The sequence below is a fragment of the Neomonachus schauinslandi genome, chromosome 6 (assembly GCF_002201575.2).
Source record: "Neomonachus schauinslandi chromosome 6, ASM220157v2, whole genome shotgun sequence".
NCBI classification, from domain to species: Eukaryota; Metazoa; Chordata; class Mammalia; order Carnivora; family Phocidae; genus Neomonachus; species Neomonachus schauinslandi.
The window spans coordinates 67691967-67706153 of NC_058408.1; the positions used below are offsets into that span (position 1 = coordinate 67691967).

Below are 14187 nucleotides of genomic sequence, written 5' to 3' on the forward strand. Positions count from 1 at the left end.
AGTATTAAGAATTTCAAGGTGGAAACACTATGTGGCAAGAAAAGAAAAAAAGAAAGAAAGAAATCCTTTTGATTCAGAACAATGAGGAATACTATATTTATTAAAAGTAATACCTTACTTTTACAGCCATACAAAAATTTTTTAAAAGAACAAGTTTAAGATTCTACAGTGTCAGGGTGTTAAATTTCTTTTCTTTTTTTTTTTTTAAAGATTTCATTTATTTATTTGACAGAGAGAGACACAGCGGGAGAGGGAACACAAGCAGGGGGAGTGGGAGAGGGAGAAACAGGCCCCCCTGCGGAGCAGGGAGCCCGATGCGGGGCTTGATCTCAGGACCCTGGGATCATGACCTGAGCCGAAGGCAGAGGCTTAACGACTGAGCCACCCAGGCGCCCCAGGGGGTTAAATTTCTTAATAAAATTAGAGTTGGCAAGAATATGGTCAATAAAAATAACTAACGAAGAGGGTGCACTTCATACCACACATTTAAAATGTTCAGTGCTTTCCTTTTTTTTTTTTTAAGATTTTATTTATTTATTTGACAGAGAGAGACACAGTGAGAGAGGGAACACAAGCAGGGGGAGTGGAAGAGGGAGAAGCAGGCTTCCCACCGAGCAGGGAGCCCGATGCGGGGCTCCATCCCAGGACCCCGGGATTATGACCTGAGCTGAAGGCAGACGCTTAATGACTGAGCCACCCAGATGCCCCTGTTCAGTGCTTTTCATGGTGAAACACTTGTGCATACTATTACATTAAGCAAAATATTTATTTAAAAAAAATTTTTTTTTTTTTAAAGATTTTATTTATTTTTTAGAGAGCGAGCGAGAGAGAAACAGCATGAGAGGGGAGAGGGTCAGAGGGAGAAGCAGGCTCCCCGCTGAGCTGGGAGCCCGATGTGGGACTCGATCCCAGGACCCTGGGATCATGACCTGAGCCGAAGGCAGACGCTTAACCATCTGAGCCACCCAGGCGCCCTATTTTTTAAATTTTTTTAAAAAGATTTTGTTTATTAATTTGAGAGAGAGAGCACGAGAGGGGGAGGGTCAGAGGGAGAAGGCGGCTCCTCACTGAGCAGGGAGCCTGACACGACACGGGACTTGATCTGGAACTCCAGGATCATGACCTGAGCCGAAGGCAGTTGCCCAACCAACTGAACCACCCAGGCGCCCCAAGCAAAATATGTTTAAAAAAAATACATTTGTAACCCATAATACAGATAAACCATAGGGAGAAGCAAGGACTGGTTTGTATGGGTGCTGTATACTTTCTTCTCCTTGGGGTTCATAAGTGAGGCCCCCTTTCTGGCCCTCTCAACGCGCTGTCACTTGTCACCAGAGATTCTTAGAGTGGACACATGGCTTTGATGATCTCAGGGCAAAGACACTGATGATCCCCGTTAGCCTAAACTTGGGAAAAAAAAAAGAAAGAAAAAGAATGTCAAGGTGGCAACAGCAGACCCTTAAACCAAGTGTGGGGATCTTCTAAGCACTAAGGCCTTTGTGAAGGCACAGGTCACACACCCATGAAGCCAACCCTAAATGTAGATAGTGTTTCGTGACAAATTACAGACTAAGTATGCTGTTTCATATATATTGTGATGCTGCTGGGCCTGTCAGCCCCTTTTTATTCCATGCGGTACATTTGGCATGCTCACAATTAAATTACATTTAAGCAGTTATTAGGCATTGACTCTATTTGTGCTAATTACTGTAGGAAATCTTTGCTAAAGTTTAATATAATCAAGTACATAAATACTTAAATTAAAAAAAGATGGTATAAAAAGGTACAATTGTAATTCTTTTGCTCTTCCCCACAAGACTCAGGACAGGGCAGGGTCTGAAACAGGTATGCACTCAATAAATCTGTGTTGAATATTCATTCAATGGGTGGAGATTTTAACAAAGGGAAATATCGGGAAAGGCCAAACAGGAGAGAAGCCACAGACTGGCCAGGAAGGGCATTGTAGACAAGAGAAAATGTCAGTGAAAGCCAAGTGCTATGTTTCAGTACTACCTTCCGGTAGAGCTGGACGCTTCCTGGAAGCAGGAATCTTGTTTCTTCCCGGCGGAACCAGTGTCTGCGACATAGCAGCCCTTCAGGACTGACCCAATACATGCAGTGAAGAAGTAGGAGAGGAAGCTGGAGCCAAGTTAACCCAAGTTTTGAATATCACAGTGAGAATCTATATTCAGTGTACGGATAAGAACCATTGAAAAGGGCAGTGATGTGATCTGAACTCTGAGGGAAAAACAAGCCTGTGGTATCCCTGATGTGGTTTTGGAATATAGGTGAGCTTTGGCGAGGTGAGGTCCAGAGCCAACGGCCAAGAACGAATTCTTGAGACTTCTTGGGTGTAAAAAGGTGATTTTTTTTTTTTTAAGATTTTATTTATTTGACAGAGATACAGAGCATAAGTAGGCAGAGCGGCAGGCAGAGGGAGAGGGAGAAGCAGGCTCTCTGCTGAGCAGGGAGCTGGATGTGGGGCTTGATTTCAGGACCCTGGGATCATGACCTGGGCTGAAGGCAGCTGCTTAACCGGCTGAGCCACCCAGGTGCCCCTAAAAAGGTGATTTTATTAAAGCACGGGGACAGGACCCGTGGGCAGAAAGAGCTGCTGCCCCAGGGTTGTAAGAGGTGGCCGATTATATACTTGGGAGTTGGGGGAGGTAAGTAAGAAAAAGGGAGGTTTCAAAAGGATTTTCATATGTTAAAGACTCACATGATACCTGAGGCCTTGCCATTGTCAAGTTAAGGTTGTTTTTTCCTCTGGCAAGGCATTAACAAGAAGACAGTTGGGAGTTTCCTGGAGGAATATCACACTTGTCCCACCCTGGGGGGGGGGGAGGGAGGAGGAGTTTGCAGGGTGTCCGCTGCGCTTTGTGCTCAGCCAGCCTTCTGCTCCCTCATCATCCTGAGTAAGACGGTTATGTGCTAACATCTCACAGCTTCTAAATCCACCTTCTCCGCCCCCCCACAACCTTAATAAACACCGTTGTCATAAGCCAAATAAAACCTCAAATGGGAATTTTGAAAACGCGAGGAACCAAGAACGTACACAGAAACGGAAGCCGGCAACTCTGGGTGTGTGTTAACGTTAACTGTCCCTTTGTGTCTTCTCAACTGCATAATAAAACCTCACTTGCAAGTACGGACGTTTACCAAAATCCTGGGCAGCTTCTAGGTCTAGCTGTAATCCTGCCCTGGACGTGCTCGACAAACGAGCGGCGGAAAATCGCGCAAGATGACCAGCTTTCCCAACGCGGCAGACGCCGGGGTCACCTGCGCGCACCGGCCGGCCGAGCCCGGCGCCCAGCTGGGGCCTCCCTGCCGAGCTGGGTGGCGCCGAGTTTTTCCCCGACTTTATCGTCCCAGGCGTCTCTAGGTTGGGTGTTCGTTAAGATTCGGACGAGACTAGTGTTGCATGGAGCAGGGTGTGGGTGGAACCCGACCCAGGAACCCAGGCGGAGCGGCGCCCCCGGGAAGGTCCTCGCAGTCAGCCGGCGCGCGCACGCGTGTCCGCACAGCGAGGAACAATAAAGTTGAGCGTGTTCAAAAGGGGTCCTTGTCATCCAGGGCCCACTGGACAAGCCTGCAAAGTAAGACTCCCAGGAAGTCCCTGGTCCTGGCACGTGTCGTTGTTCTCGGGGGCGTTCTCCTCACTCGCGGTGGGACAGAGCCGGGGCACCGCGCGGACCGCGGGCGGGCGGGCGCAGGCGGGGCGGCCGGCCCGGCGATCGCCGCGGGCAGCCCTGCGAGGACCCCAGCCCCCGTGGAGCCAGCGGCGAGGCTGCGGCCGACTTGATGCGCGGGATGAAGCCCAGACCCGCGGGCTTCGTGGACAACAGGCTGAAGCAGCGAGTCGTGCAGGTGGGTATTGTACGCGGCCCTTTCTCGGCGGCTCCCAGGCCAGCGTGAACCAGCCGCCCGCCGCGGCCCGGGTTCTGGGCGGTGCGCGGGCCGCCCTTCTGCCGTGGCGGGGCTGCCCGGAGCCGGGGTCCAGGCAGGTGCAGCGCCTGAGGAGATGGGACAGGGGCGGTGCGGCCCCGGAGGAGCCGGGAGGGGTGCGGTTGCGGCCCCGAAGGAGCCGGGAGGGGGGCGGGTGCGGCCTGAGAAGAGCCGGCGCCCAGGCGGGTGCGGCTCCGGAGGAGCCGGGAGAGGGGCGTGAGCTTGGCGTGGATCTGACCTCGTAATAGGCTTTTTGCCCGAGGGTTTTTCTTTCTTTTTTTTTTTTAAGATTTTATTTATTTATTTGAGAGAGAGAATGAGAGACAGCACGAGAGGGAAGAGGGTCAGACGGAGAAGCAGACCCCCTGCCGAGCAGGGAGCCCGATGCGGGACTCGATCCCGGGACTCCAGGATCATGACCTGAGCCGAAGGCAGTCGCTTAACCAACTGAGCCACCCAGGCGCCCGAGGGTTTTTCATTTTTATACCCATCTGTAGAAAGCAGTGTGTGGTAGATGTCTTGCAGTGGCAGTCTGCAAGCAGTCTTAGGAGGAGGAAGAGATTTCTCTTCGCTGCACTCTGGGAGCTGTATTTTCTCTTTTTCTTTTACTTTGCCAGTGCTGTAGTCTCCTTTTCGGATGGGTCTCTCCCTGCCAAACCCTAAGGAAGTGTTGGAAGTGCCTTGAATTCCTGTGCTGTCCCTTGATCCTCATACTCCTCTTACCTGCTTCCTAGGTGATCTCGTCCAGTGTAAAGCCTTTATTTTTAATTTTTTATTTATTTATTTTTTTAAAGATTTTATTTATTTGACAGAGACACAGCGAGAGAGGGAACACAAGCAGGGGGAATGGGAGAGGGAGAAGCAGGCTTCCCGCCGAGCAGGGAGCCCGATGCGGGGCTCGATCCCAGAACCCTGGGATCATGACCCGAGCCGAAGGCAGTCGCTTAACCGACTGAGCCACCCAGGCGCCCCCAGTGTAAAGCCTTTAAACGCTAAATGCTATCTATACAGTCACTAAAGTTACTATAAATATAAAATTCAATATATATTTGTGACTATATAAACATAAATTCAGTGAAAGTATATATTCACTTAGGGGCGCCTGGGTGGCTCAGTTGGTTGGGCGGCTGCCTTCGGCTCAGGTCATGATCCTGGAGTCCCTGGACCGAGTCCTGCATCGGGCTCCCTGCTCCGCGGGGAGTCTGCTTCGCCCTCTGACCGTGCCCCCTCTCATGTGCTGTCTCTCATTCTCTCTCTCTCAAATGAATAAATAAAATCTTAAAAAAAAAAGAAAATATATATTCACTTTATTTTTATTTTTATTTTTTTAAGACTTTGAGAAAGAGAGCATGAGTTGGGGGGGGCAGAGGGAGAGGGACAAGCAGAGTCTCCACTGAGCAGGACCCTGGGATCATGACCTGAGCCAAAGGCAGATGCTTAACCAACTGAGCAGACACTTAACCATCTGAACCACTCAGGTGTCCCTATATATTCACGTTAAATACTGTCTATATATTCCAAGACTCATGTGTCCAGTGTGGATTTCTTTTTTTTTTTTAAAGATTTTATTTATTTATTTGAGAGAGAGAGAATGAGAGAGAGCACATGAGAGGGGTTAGGGTCAGAGGGAGAAGCAGACTCCCTGCCGAGCAGGGAGCCCGATGCGGGGCTCGATCCAGGGACTCCAGGACCATGACCTGAGCCGAAGGCAGTCACTTAACCAACTGAGCCACCCAGGCGCCCCCAGTGTGGATTTCATCTTGAATATCCAGGTGCCTACTTGACATTTCCTCTTGGGTATCTGATGGGTATCTCCCACAACATGTCCATACTGAATATTTTGATACTCTCCTCCAAACCTGTCCTTTCTCGGTGTTCTTTGTTTGGTTCAATGACAGTACCATCCATCCAGTTGTCAGAGTCAAAAACCTTAACAACCATTACTACTCCTTTGTTTCGCTTTCTGTAACCAATTAATCAGCAATTTATCTGGCTTTACCGTCAAAATATACTCCAAATCCAGCCACTCCTTTCTGACTGTGCCTCCAACCATCATAGCCCAAACCACTTTGATCTCTTTGCTTCTAGTTGTACCTAAGGTCTGTTCTTCCCAGGGCAGCCAGGGAGGTTCTTTTAAAGGGAGCTTGGCAGGGGCCTGCTCAGAAAACCCCTTCGGTGGAGTCCCAGAGTATCTAGAGAAAAACCCATCGTAAAGAGTCCGACATAGTCTGGACCCTGTCTACTTTTTCGTCCTGTTTCCTTCCTTTTTTTTTTTTTTTTTTTAACATTTTATTTTTTTGAAAGTGAGAGAGAGAGAATAAGCAGGGCAAGGGGCAGAAGGAGAGACAGAAGCAGCCTCCCCACTGAGCAGGGAGCCTGATGCAGGGACTCGATCCCAGGACCCTGAGATCATGACCTGAGCTGAAGGCAGACCCTTAACCGACTGAGCCACCCAGGCGCCCCTCCTGTTTCCTTCTGCTGTCCCGCTTGCTTTCACCACACTGACCTCAGGCAGGCCAAGCACAGGACCTTCGCTCCCCAGCCCACAGCTGGCTCTGGATAGTCCCACCACTGGCTCCTTTACTTCACTCAACAGGTGCCTCAGTAGTGATTCCTAAGGGCTGAATCCAGGGGCCCTTTGCAGCTCTTCACCATTTGACATTATCCGTTTTTCTCTATTGCGTTTGCTTTGGCTAATTATGAAAACGATAATGGAACGGACAGAAGGGCATAAAAGAAAAGAAAGAATTCCTTCATCTTCATTTCTGTAGGGGTAACCACGCCGAGTTTCTATTTTACCTTAAAATTTTGTATGCATGTATGCAGTTAGATATATATATATATATATACACACAAGAAGCCTCATCTGCATCTATTCTATTGCTTGTTTTTTTCACTTATTGGTATATTTTAGGGCTTTTCCCACAAGTAGTACATTAGCTCCTTTTAACTAGCATATCAGTTATTTATTGCTGCATAACAGACCACCCCCAAATGTAGCAGATTAAAGTGGTTGTATTTCTGCTGCCATCAAGGAACTGTTCCACTTGTAGCAGATATGAGATGTACACAAATATGTCTAATTCAGAATTAACTGTAGTAAATGACAGCATGCTCTAGGAATCCAGAGAAGGGGAAGATTTCGCTAGAACAGTCTGCTTTGGATACCTGGTCTCTTGGCACTGGGGGCATTTATGCTGAGACCATTATCCTGTGTTAGGGACTCTTGAGAAGAAATTGCTGTCTGAAGTCAGGCATGCCTTGACTGGATGACCAGCAAGCCTTGAAACATGGAAGTTGGTAGACATTCTGAGTTTGAAATCTGGCCCTATAATTTACGTGCTGTCAAGTAAGTAAGTAGCCTTTTAAAGTCTCTTTGATAGGTGGGGGAAACCGACATCCCTCGTGGGACTGTGTGCTGCTAGAAGAACGTGTCAGAGACCCTGCAGCAGGTGCACAGAGCCCTCAGTTTCTCGGGAGTGTTTCATGGTGCCTCCAGGCCAAGGAGTACCTACTGGGTCTGGTTATTAAGTAGTTAGGTTCAAGCTGCTTCCTGATTATTTAATCCAAATAACTTAGTAGCTTTTTGGGAAAATGATATATAAAAATTGAAGGAAAATTAATATAGTTGGTTTCATTCTTAAATAATCACACATACGAATGGGGTTTGTGTGCCCGTTGGGTCAGATTAACCCTGACACTCTCATTTCCTGTTCCATATTAAATTTTTCAAGGGATTTACTTAACAGCAACTGCTGAAAACCCAATTTTGCAAAGATCTGACATCATCAAGAGGGATTTAATATGGAAACCATGAATTGTCTCAGGCTAGAAGTTCCTGCAGTGATGGACAGGTGGCAAATATTATAATGCTCCCTCAGATGTAAATAGCCCTTGATGCCCTTGTGAGCTTAGTGCTTTGTTCTGGGGTATTTGGGAATTTAGGATATAATAAGCTCTCACTTACTAACCTATAGTTACTCTCATTATTGTTACTGTGCTGTCATAGTGATTAATAATGTTAATTAAGTTCTCTGATTCCAGGCTTGATAATTATGTAGTGATTTTTTTTATGTTTCTGATATACTTAATGTTTATGTTAAACCATAGCATGTTTGAATAGCTCAATCTCTGATTAAAATCATGTCACTGAGTGTTGAATGTTTGTCATGTTTTCTGTTTTAGTACCTCACCAGCAACAAATGTGGCAAATACGTGGACATTGGAGTCTTAGCATCTGATTTACAAAGAATGTACAGGTAAAGAGATGTAATCTCTAGATTCTTGCCTTTATTTTTAGTCTCCATCCTGCCCAAATTTCCAATTGATATTAATTGCTGCTGACATTCATTCATCAGTCCATAAGTTTAGAATTCAGTTTACTGAAGACTTATCAATTACCTGTTATATGCAAGGCACTGTCCTTGTTACTAAGGGGAATGGCTGCTTCCCTTTCAGTACCTTACAGTCTGGTCAGGAGTATGGCCTTTTTTCCTGTCTCATTAAAGAATTTAAAACCATCAGGCATGATCTCCCTGAGCTTTCTGGCTACCTCGAAATGTCTCCAGGCTTCCCCCTACAGATTTAGTTTTTCTCTTGTGTCTCTAACACCACCTTTCCTGATACCTCACTCCATGAATTATCATCACTTTGTGTATTTCAGAGTCTCTGTTTTTTCATCGTATACTAGTTCGCTAGGACTGCCATAAAAAAGTACCAGAGGCGGGGGAGCTTAAACAACAAAAGTTTAAGGCTTCCCAGTTGTGGGGGCAGGAAGTCAGCGATCGATCAAGGCACTGGCAGGGTTGGGTTCTCCTGAGGCCTCTCCTTGGCTTGCCGGTGGCTGTCTTCTCCCTGTGTCCTCACGGGGTCTTTCCTCCGTGCGTCTGTATCCTAATCTCTTATTCATGTTTTTTTAAGATTTTATTTTTAAGTAATCTACACCCAGTGTGGGGCTCAAATTCACAGCCCTGAAATAAGAGTCGCGTGCTCCACCAACTGAGCCATCCAGGCACCCCTCTTACTCTTAGAGAAACACCAGTTGTATTGGATTACTTTGCTTCAGTGCTCTGTCCTGTGGGCCCCCTAGGATGGCCACCCTGCCCTTTGGATCCGAGGAGACAGTGCCACTCCCTGGACCTGGGCCCCCTGCGCCCAGGGTGGTGGCAGCAGCCCTCCCACCTCACTCATCCCTTTCCTTGAAGGGTCATGCCTGTCCACAGCTGATGGCCCATCCTGTAGAATCCCAGAACTCTGGCAGCATTCCTTCACTTCATCCTTCCTGTCTCTTCCAGTACAAGCTGCCGGTGTTTCTGATGCTGTAACCCCATCTCTAATCAAGAAAAATTTACGGGGTCCCTGGGTGGCTCAGTCGTTAAGCATCTGCCTTCCGCTCAGGTCATGATCTCAGGGTCCTAGGATCGAGCTCCGCATCAGGCTCCCTGCTCTGCAGGGAGTCTGCTTCTCCTTCTTCCTTTGCCCCTCCCCGTGCTCATGCTCTCTCTCTCTCTCTCCTCCCTTTCTTTCTCAAATAAATAAATAAAATATTTTAAAAAAACATTTACAGGGGCGCCTGGGTGGCTCAGTCGTTAAGCGTCTGCCTTTGGCTCAGGTCATGATCACAGGGTCCTGGGATCGAGTCCCCACATTGGGCTCCCTGCTCGGCGGGAAGCCTGCTTCTCCCTCTCCCATTCCCCCTGCTTGTGTTCCTGCTCTCGCTGGCTCTCTGTGTCAAATAAATAAATAAAATCTTTAAAAAAAAAATAAATAAAAATTTAAAAAAAAAAAAAACATTTACAGTACTGAAAATGTAAACTCAGAAGTTGCTTGAAAATAAGTTTATGGGGCACCTGGGTGGCTCATGGTTGGGCGTCTGCCTTCGGCTTGGGTCATGATCCCAGGGGCCTGGGATCGAGTCCCGCATTGGGCTCCCTGCTCAGCGGGGAGCCTGCTTCTCCCTCTCCCTTTCTCTCTCTCTGTCTCTTATGAATAAATAAATAAAATCTTTAAAAAAAAAAAAAGAAAAAGAAAAAAGAAGTTTATGGGCAGGGTGAATACAGTGACATACTTATGTACTCGTGCAAATTAATGTGATCAATTTAGATTGAGTTTAATGGTAAAATGTTGGTGGAGACCACTGTACTGAGATTCTTGTTATGTTTTTCAGTGTAGACTATGGTCGAAGAAAAAGAAATGCTTTTAGGATTCAGGTAGAAAAAGGTGAGTCTTTTAGTGTTAGAGCTGAATTATTCATGAAGTTAAAGAGTTGTTTTAGCTCATAACATTTTTCTTTTTGTTTCAGTATTTAACATAATTACTAGTGAGAAAGAACTTAAGGATCTAACAGAATTAGAAGATGAACATCTGGCAAAAAGAGCAAGACAAGATGAAGAGGATAATGAGTAAGGATTACAGAAAAGGGGGTGTTTTTCTTTTTTTTTTTTTTAAGGTTTTATATATTTATTTGACAGAGACACAGCGAGAGAGGGAACACAAGCGGGAAGTGGGAGAGGGAGAAGCAGGCTTCCCGCCGAGCAGGGAGCCCGATGCAGGACTCGATCCCAGGACCCTGGGATCATGACCCAAGCCGAAGGCAGATGCCCAACAATTGAGCCACCCAGGCGCCCCAAGGGGGTGTTTTTGTTAACCATGGACGCAATCACATTACATTTCTTTTTTTTTTTTTTCAAAGATTTTATTTATTTATTCGACAGAGAGAGAGATAGCGAGAGCAGGAACACAGCAGGGAGAGTGGGAGAGCGAGAAGCAGGCTTCCCGCCGAGCAGGGAGCCCGATGTGGGACTCGATCCCAGGACCCTGGGACCATGACCTGAGCCGAAGGCAGACGCTTAACGACTGAGCCACCCAGGCGCCCCACATTACATTTCTATTTGTAAAATTTTCAGTGGCTCTTCATCACCATCAGGCCGCGTGTAATACTTACCTAACGTCTCCAGATCTTTGCTTCAGGCCTACTGAATGCTCACAGTTGCCTAAAGACACATTTTTGTGCTTTTGTATGAGTGGCTCTCTGTAGCTGGAATGTTCATTTCCCTGCCATGAACTCCCACCCAGCTTTCAAGAGGCTACGTCAGTGCCTTTGTTGGGCTTTCTTTTTTTTCTTTTCTTTAAAGATTTTATTTATTTATTTGACAGAGAGAGACATAGTGAGAGAGGGAACACAAGCAGGGGGAGTGGGAGAGGGAGAAGCAGGCTTCCTGCTGAGCAGGGATCCTGATGTGGGGCTCGATCTCAGGACCCTGGGATCATGACCTGAGCCGAAGGCAGACGCTTGACGACTGAGCCACCCAGGGGCCCCTGTTGGGTTTTCTTAGATGCCTTTCTGCATGTTTCCTTAACCCCTGGTTACAGATGTTTGTTATGATGCTTGTCATATGGTGTTGAGATTGTTACATGTATGTATCTGCAAAAGACCCGTCTTGTTATCTTTGTTTTTCTTTGACCTGATACAATGCCAGATATGTAAAAAAGTATCATCAGCTAATTTTGTCGTTTAAGAAATAATATTGAGGGTTTTTTTCATGAATGGGTATTACATTCGTCAAATGCTTCTTACGCACTTAATGAAAGATTTCGTTATGGTTTTTTCCCTTTGTTCTATTAATTTGGTGAAATACGTTGATTTTTTGAGTGTTAAGCCAGTCTTGCATCCTGGGATACACCCTACTTGGTCCTGATGTATTATCTTATCCTTCTTAGATACTGTAAAATCTTGTTTGCTGATCTTTTTTTGTACATGGTTATGTCTATTCATATTGATCTGAATTTTTTTCTTTTTTGCAGGATCTTCTTCAGGTTTTGGTATTAGGGTTATACTGGCTTCATAATAATTAGTTCGCAAATTGTTTTTTGTCTCTATTTGATGGAAAAGTTAGTGTAATGTTACTGTTACCTTTCTTAAATAGTTTGTTAGAATTCACCTAGAATTCATCTTCGCCTAGAGGCTTCTTTTTGGAGAGGATTTGGATAACAATTTTGCTAGATCTAGGGCTCTTCCTATTTTCTTTTTCTTCTTTTATCGGTGTTGGTAAATTGTACTTCTAAAGGAACATGTCCATTTCAGCTAAGGTGTGGAATTTGTTGGCATAAAGCTTTCAAGATATCCTCTCATTTTCCTTTTAATGTCTGCAGGATCTGTGTTGGTAGCTCCTTTTCACTTTGCTGCCTTCTCATTTGGATTTACCATCATTTTCTTTTTTTTTTTTTTCTTCTTTTTTTAAAGATTTTATTTACTTATTTTGACAGAGAGAGAGAGACAGCGAGAGAGGGAACACAAGCAGGGAGAGTAGGAGAGGGAGAAGCAGGCCTCCCACCGAGCAGGGAGCCCGATGTGGGGCTCGATCCCAGGACCTTGGGATCATGACCTGAGCCGAAGGCAGATGCTTAATGACTGAGCCACCCAGGTGCCCCTACCATCATTTTCTTAACTAGTTTTGTATTCGTGGACATTTGGTTGTTTCCAGTTTTGCACTATCATATGTGCAGTAAATAATCGTTCAGCACACATGTATGTTTTTATACATTTCTTTGTTTTTTTATTTTTTATTTTATTTTTTAATTTTTTAAAAAGATTTTATTTATTTATTTGACAGAGAGAGAGAGGTAGCGAGAGAGGGAACACAAGTAAGGGGAGTGGGAGAGGGAGAAGCAGGCCTCCCGCGGAGCAGGGAGCCTGATGCGGGGCTCGATCCCAGGACCCTGGGATCGCGACCTGAGCCGAAGGCAGACGCTTAACGACTGAGCCACCCAGGCGCCCCATTTCTTTGTTTTTTTAATGTTAAATTCTTGAAGTGGTGTTTCTGGGGTTAAAGATACTATTTTTGAGATTTCTGGTACATTTTGAGTTGTCCTCCAAAGTTGCCTGGTTTCATACTCCCAGCAGCTTTGTATAAAGAGTTCATTTCTCTGCACCCTTGAGGTCCTAGTAGTACTATTCTTTAATCTTTGCCAGTTTCATGGGCAAAAATTGATTTTTTTTTTTTCCAAAGATTATTTATTTATCTGAGAGAGAGAATGGGAGACAGAGAGCATGAGAGGGGGGAGGGTCAGAGGGAGAAGCAGACTCCCTGCCGAGCAGAGAGCCCGATGCAGGACTCGATCCCGGGACTCCAGGATCATGACCTGAGCCGAAGGCAGTCGCTTAACCAACTGAGCCACCCAGGCGCCCCCAAAATTGATTTTTTTAAAAAAGATTTTTATTTAGTTATTGAGAGAGAGAGAGAATGATAGAGCATGAGAGGGAGGAGGGTCAGAAGGAGAAACAGACTACCTGCTGAGCAGGGAGCCCGATGGCGGGACTCGGTCCTGGGACTCCAGGATCATGACCTGAGCCCAAGGCAGTCACTTAACCAGCTGAGCCACCCAGGCGCCCCTTGATATGTTTTTATTTGTAGTTTTTTGATAACTAGTGAGGTTAAATATTTGACTGTTTCATGTTTCCTCGGTTAGTTGCTTGCTTATGGGTTTTGTCTTTTCTTTGAGAGGTATTTGAATTTTCCATATTAGTTGTCAGATTCCTTTGTATAAAATAGCACCTCCTCTTATTTATTTTTTTTAGATTATCAGAGAAAGATTTTTTAAAGATTTTATTTATTTATTTGACAGAGAGAGAGACAGCGAGAGAGGGAACACAAGCAGGGGGAGTGGGAAAGAGAGAAGTAGACTTCCTGCCGAGCAGGGAGCTTGATGTGGGGCTTGATCCCAGGACCCGTAGATCACAACCTGAGCCGAAGGCAGTCGCTTAACCAACTGAGCCACCCAGGGGCCCCCAGAGAAAGATTTAAAAAAAAAATTTTTTTTTTTTAAAGATTTTATTTATTTATTCATCAGAGAGAGAGAGAGAAGCAGAGGGAGAAGCAGGCTCCCAAGGAGCAGGGAGCCCGATGTGGGACTCGATCCCAGCACCCTGGGATCATGACCTGAGCCGAAGGCAGACTCTTAACCATCTGAGTCACCCAGGTGCTCCTAAAGATTTTTTTATTGTTATGTTAATCCCCATACATTACATCATTAGTTTTAGATGTAGTGTTCCATGATTCATTGTTTGTGCATAACACCCAGTGTTCCATGCAGAACGTGCCCTCCTCAATACCCATCACCAGGCTAACCCATCCTCCCACCCCCCTCCCCTCTAGAATCCTCAGTTTGTTTTTCAGAGTCCATTGTCTCTCATGGTTCGTCTACCCCTCCGATTTCCCCCCCTTCATTCTTTCCCTCCTGCTA

General features: G+C 46.0%; 1 protein-coding gene across 1 annotated transcript in view; it reads left to right on the forward strand.

The window, feature by feature from the left end:
- The first annotated feature begins 3759 nt into the window (after positions 1-3759).
- The window catches only part of NVL (nuclear VCP like), a 102646-nt gene continuing 92218 nt past the window's right edge, over positions 3760-14187 (forward strand). The window contains 4 exon segments of the mRNA XM_044915984.1: positions 3760-3867; positions 8131-8204; positions 10112-10164; positions 10247-10346. Of these exon segments, the coding sequence (XP_044771919.1) occupies positions 3802-3867; positions 8131-8204; positions 10112-10164; positions 10247-10346 (293 nt within the window). The 5' untranslated portion in view covers positions 3760-3801.